Consider the following 5,748-nt stretch of genomic DNA (forward strand, 5'->3'; position numbering starts at 1 on the left):
ACTATGATTAAGAAATGGGAAACCACCACTGCCAGAAAGCTTTAATGAGTTTTTCACTATAAATTCAAAGAGAACTAGATTAATAAAAGAGAGGCCCTAAATGAAAGTTAGACTATTGCTGTGATAAATCTGTAGATGAGAAAAATGGACATATTTATGGCACTGGAAACATCTTTCACTGGGAGTTGCACAAAGGTGAGTATGAGAACTAGGAGACCAACATTAAGAAGAAAGTACACTGAGTGAGTTGAAAGATCTGGCAAGCTTGGTGTAAGCTTACCTGAAGAATGAGAGATCTGCCAGTAAAACAGTTCAAGAGCTAACATTTACTGAGCAATTCCAGAAGTACTTTAGATGGCAAAAAAAACCATTCTGCCATCAAGCTAGGAGAAGAAAATATTAATATACACACAACTACAAGCTTAAGTGAATTAAACTTTGTTTGATTTTTGCAGTTCTACTGAAATTCTTTCTAAGATAGAGGTATGTCATACACATCTGAAATTACACCAGATGGCCTGAAATCTAAAGGATTCCTACTAAAAGAAACCACTCTGTCCTCACAAGTTACTGAACCTGATGGAATTTTGGCTTCAAGCATCAAGGCACGTTCACATTTTCACTCTTTACAAAGAATTAGGATGTTAGGTTATTATGACAGAATGCTATGCATATTAAAAGGTACTTATATTTTCCCTTTTAAAAAATAATTCAGTAGCAAACGAGTATGATCTAGTTTACTCATTTGTACAAATCTTGTGAAACATCTACACAAGCAAAGGAAGACAGCTTTCACATGAGAAAACAACATGTGAAGCCTGTCTTCACTCCAGTGACAGTGCAAGCTTTTCACACACATCTTAAAGGTTACATCTATTCCATTACCTTTGCCAAGCGGCTCATTTGATCTTCAGAGACTGTGCTGCTGGTTCTCCCAGGAGTTCTGGTGGGCTCCGAGCCATCAGCTTCTACGTTGGGCCAGACTTTCAAGTCATGCATTCCTTGACGAAACATACTGCAGGTAAAAATGCAGAATCACTTCAGTAAGTTCAAAATAATACAGCTGTCAGCAATCAAAGCACAGCAGCAGCTGCAAGTAAATGAAGTGGCTTCCTTTGCCAAACTTACACACATTGCCATGTATAATTTAACTAACTACAAAAAATGCCACGCACCTTGTGCCCTCTAGGGCCTTCATTTTTATTGGCACACAAAGTTTAGAAGAAAAAGAGTAAGTCTGAGATAACTTATTTGGCAAGCAAAATAAAAATGGGTAACTGCCAAAGTTAGTGGGGTGGTACAAACGCAAACTGATGACAGAGCTTGACCTTCACAGTTTTATTATTTGCAATGAAGCAGAAATTATTCCTCTTCACTTGCAAATTATAATACTGACTTTAGGTCTGCCAGCCTGAAAAAAACCTCAACTAAAAAATTACCTAAGTTTCATTTGAAGGTTAAATATAAAACCGTCTTCAGAGCTGCCAAATAAATAAAAAAAAAAAGAGCACAACTCTCAAAACATAACATTTCCTCCATCTATGCTTGAAATTGAATTGGTAATTGAAACTGCAGTGAACAGAACTTTGCAGGGTAACTGACCACACCTTTTCCCTGCAAAACCGTTTTCCTTGCACATGTGTGCTGATCCACCTGTAAAAGATGCTCCAAGAAATCAAGTGCCTCACTTTTACCAATAAGAGGTGGTTACTTAACTCTAACAACCTCAGGTAAATACAACTGGAAGGAATGCTTTAAAAAGTCAACCACTAAAAATGAAAAATACCAACTAGAAGAATCATCTGACCTTGAATTTACACATCACCTTGTGGAATACTACTAGAATTGTTTCCATTTACAATCAAACACAAAATTTCAAAATTATTTGTTGCTTTCTTTCTGTATACTTTCCCCAGGCCCCACAGGCTGGAAAGAAAAGCAAATTTCATGTGTAAACTATATTCTTCTCCAGGAACTATAACACTTCAAAAACTGCCAGTAGTCTCTGGGGCACAATTGCTCCAGTTCAGTTTTCTGCCCTAATACAAAGTCAATCTTTGAATCAAAGCAGCATCTTCACTGACAGAGACACAACCTCCCTCTACAGCCTTTTTCTGCACTCAAGTATCACTAGAACCACTTTCCTAATGTTAGCCTAAACTTTTCCTGCACTTCCATTTAGTCTTATTACTTCTTATCCACAAGACAAAAAAAAAAGCTATTTCTTCCCATTTTCCAATGCTACCTACATACGAGATAAGTGTCCCTAAGCCTTCTCCTCCATCACACCTATTTGCTAGACATTCAATGATACTGACTCCCTTAGACTCCCAGTAGCCAGTAACTTGCTGACAGTCAGTTATACGGAACTGAACATAACCCAGCCAAGTGGGCAAGTAGGGAGGAGGACGAGGACACAACTTTGTCCCCAGTGCATACACCTGTAGATTGTTCGTATATTCAGCGCTGTTTGCACGTTTCACAACAACATCAGGATGCTGAATCACACAAAACTTAAAATTCACTCTAAAACCCAAATCTTCTCCTGTTTTCCTGGGATTCTGCTCCCCATTCTGTATCTGACTACAATGAACTGCAAAAAGTACCAGCATCTCACATTTTTCCTTAAACTACATCCTATTTTTTTCAGTCCCCTTTGCACCAGGTCAAGATTCTTTTGATGTATTGTCACCTTACAGCACAAATGTAATCCTCCCATTTTAGTATTATCAGCCACAAATCGACCAAACCTATCTACTATTGGATCACAGATTATTAACTACACAAACTTGTGACTTACGGAGTTGCACTTTATTTCTTATATGTAATACTGCACTAACAGCCCAATTGCAAGCTGATTAAATCAACTATGTTAACTAATCAGCACTAGTGTCCATGCATTATAAAAATATAAATATGAAGTGATTTCAGCATTTGCTACTTTAAAAACCAAGCTTACGGATCTTCAAATAAAAAAAAAAAGAAGCTTAAATTTTGGTGTCACAACACTAGCATGTATGAAGTCACACTCAGGAAGAAACAGGGTAAATAATCTATGTATCTGATTTTCCAAACAGAGAACTGTTAACTGGGTTTCAAAACAATAAAAAAAAATAAAAAACAAAAATCCTCTTGTAACCACTGCTACCTTACTATTCACAAACAAGCTTCAAATCTGTACCATAGAAGAAGCAGCAGTATACCCATATTTCCCAAAGAGCGAGACCGTTGTTCCTCCCACAGGAACTGCTTTACCAGGTCCATACACATCCCAGATGGTCAGAGCCACCTGAGCGTTGCGAGGCAAGTCTGGATACTTCACAGGGAGCTTCAGCCATTCATTCCAGCTGCAGAGAAAGACTTTTCATTAGTCATAAAGCTTTAGAATTCAAATTACTCTGTATCTGTCTACACAACCCAGATTTTGGGGTTTCTGGCAGATGGACTATTTTTCTTTGCTCTTTAATAATTCAAATTCTTGTCTTGACCATGATTCAAAGGCTAGACACCAAAGGAAAAATAATGTGGCCTGATGACCAAGTACCAAGGATCAGTCTGTCTTGTAAAAAGTATGTTCAGGCCCCAGGAGTTCTTAAATACTGAACCATGCCTGAACACACCAGTGACAATTTTATCCCTTACCCATTACACAGCAAGGTTGGGTTTGTGCTGTCAGGGTAACAATTAATAACCACACAGAGACTTGAAGAAGACAACAGAAAACAAATCTTCCTGACAGAAATAAAAAACCATACATTTTATATAGCTGTTTATATAGCTTGATACCCCTGTAACTAAGAATAATATGAAATAAAAAGGGAGTCACTTACTTCCATCTAGTGCTAAAAGCCTTGTAGGAAGTTCTAACGGGAAGAGCAAGAGGCTTCCCTTCCGCAAACACCTGGCAAGTTACATACAAGTCAGAGCAAGTTTCTTGATACAGTCCCGAGAACTTCAGCATTGGATCTTCTAAGAGAGCTTTGTAACTCTTCTGTTCTCTTTTCCCTTCCAGACTTCCTCTGTGGGAGGAGGAGAAAAACAGAAACAAATAAAATAAATAAAGTTTATTGTATCTACAGTAAAAACCCTACTCATTTTCCATAGCTTATATTTAGATTAGCCAGCACTGAGGCTACCCTCACTCTACATTACTAGCTGGTAGTGAAACCCAAATATAAGAGAGGAACTCGGGAAGTGAAATGATGAACAAATACCAAATGTACTGCTACACTCATTTTAGAGTGGGGGTGAAGAGCAGAGACTGGAAGAATTATTTGTCTGTTCAGTGGAGTTAACTTCTTCTAGTACGACCTGTAGATTCTCAGACAGCATCAAATGAGGCATCCTAAGCAGTGCGACAATGAGATGTCATATACTACCATTATCAAAAACAAAACAAACATCAGATGACATATGCTCCAAATACTATTTGAAGGGGAGGTGGGGGGGAAAGCCTTATTTTTAAGCTGTATTAAATGTGAAACATGATTGGCTTTGGATGCCAGCCATCTCTCAAATCAACAAACCAAAGCTCAACTAAGTAGACTGCTCACATAAAACTTGAATAAAGTCACACAGTAATTTGCAGGATGCTAGCGTGAAGAGTAAACTGATGGAATCTGTCAGGCCTCAGCTATACAACAATGAAAACAATCACGTACACCAAACATCTGGCCATGGACGCACATGTGAAAACAAAAGAGAAATTGTGGTGGTGATGGGAAGACATGCAAGATCAATCTTCCACCAAACAAAAATCCATCAGTACCACAAAGCCACTTCAGAGCAGATGAACAAGTTTCTTGCAAAAAAGTAGCATAGCTACATCCAACTCTGATGCACAAAAAAACCCCCTGCTGTATTTTTGTTAAGCAGAATGAATTAGCGAAGAGGACACATGCATCTGACTTCAGATCATCTTCCATTGGAAGTTAAACCACCAAAATAAGCTTTCCTATGTTAGTTTCCCAACAAAGCGCAACAGATGTTGATGCAGAAACATTAGGTATAGAGGTATATATAGGTATTTTAGAGCCAGCTATGCCCCTCCTACACAAATGCAAACATCCCATTGCTGTAACTGCAGAAAAGCTGCAAACTTTAAAAAATAAAAAATGGACCAGTAAATACATCAGTATGTGACAATATCAGCTTCAAGCACAGTGCTTGCCTCTACCCAGTTAGCAGTATAGATGCACCAGCACCTGGATCTTCCCAGAACATGACTACGAGCAACTCAGTCGCCAGATTATCTCCATCCCCTAACACTGAGGGGTGAGGTGTTAGGGGTGACTTGTGACAACAGTAAATGAAAGGTTATCAGAGACATTAGTACTGAACTGACAAGCAATCTCTCCCTTAAAGCACCGTCCTGCACTACGGGATTCAAGCCCAGGAGCGTCTGTAAGGTGTTTAGAGCAAAACTTAAAACGCCGGCCGTGCAGCCGCCGCGGCTCCTTGTCTCCTCCCTCCCCACAGCACACCGCGGTGCCAGGGGACGCTGACAGGCTTCCCGTCCGGCAGGCCCGAAATAGGCGGCGGAGGCGGAATCCAAGAGCTCCCAGCGCTGGCGAGGGGAGAGAAAGCCAGCACCGCCGCTTAACCGGACTCCCGCGGAGAAGCCAGGCTTTGGGACCCAGCGCAGCTCCCGTGAGCGGCCAAACCTCTTCTGAGCCGGCAGGGCCCGGGCCGTTTCCCACACAGCCCCGGCCGCCTGCAGCGGAGCAGAAAGGACACCGCAACGTCTAC

The 5,748-nt window shown here is 40.3% G+C and overlaps 1 protein-coding gene across 1 annotated transcript in view; it reads right to left on the reverse strand.

Annotated features, from left to right (window-relative positions):
- Positions 1-5,748, reverse strand: part of PIK3C3 (phosphatidylinositol 3-kinase, catalytic subunit type 3) — a gene marked incomplete at its 3' end in the record, with an annotated part of 32,016 nt that overhangs the window by 25,913 nt on the left and 355 nt on the right. The window contains exons 2-5 of the mRNA XM_010187836.1: positions 5,484-5,713; positions 3,831-4,019; positions 3,204-3,347; positions 886-1,015 (exon numbers count right to left, since the gene is read on the reverse strand). Of these exons, the coding sequence (XP_010186138.1) occupies positions 886-1,015; positions 3,204-3,347; positions 3,831-4,019; positions 5,484-5,713 (693 nt within the window). The remainder of the gene's footprint in view (positions 1-885; positions 1,016-3,203; positions 3,348-3,830; positions 4,020-5,483; positions 5,714-5,748) is intronic.

The sequence above is a fragment of the Mesitornis unicolor genome, unplaced genomic scaffold, assembly GCF_000695765.1.
Source record: "Mesitornis unicolor isolate BGI_N332 unplaced genomic scaffold, ASM69576v1 scaffold17917, whole genome shotgun sequence".
In the NCBI taxonomy this organism is placed as follows: Eukaryota; Metazoa; Chordata; class Aves; order Mesitornithiformes; family Mesitornithidae; genus Mesitornis; species Mesitornis unicolor.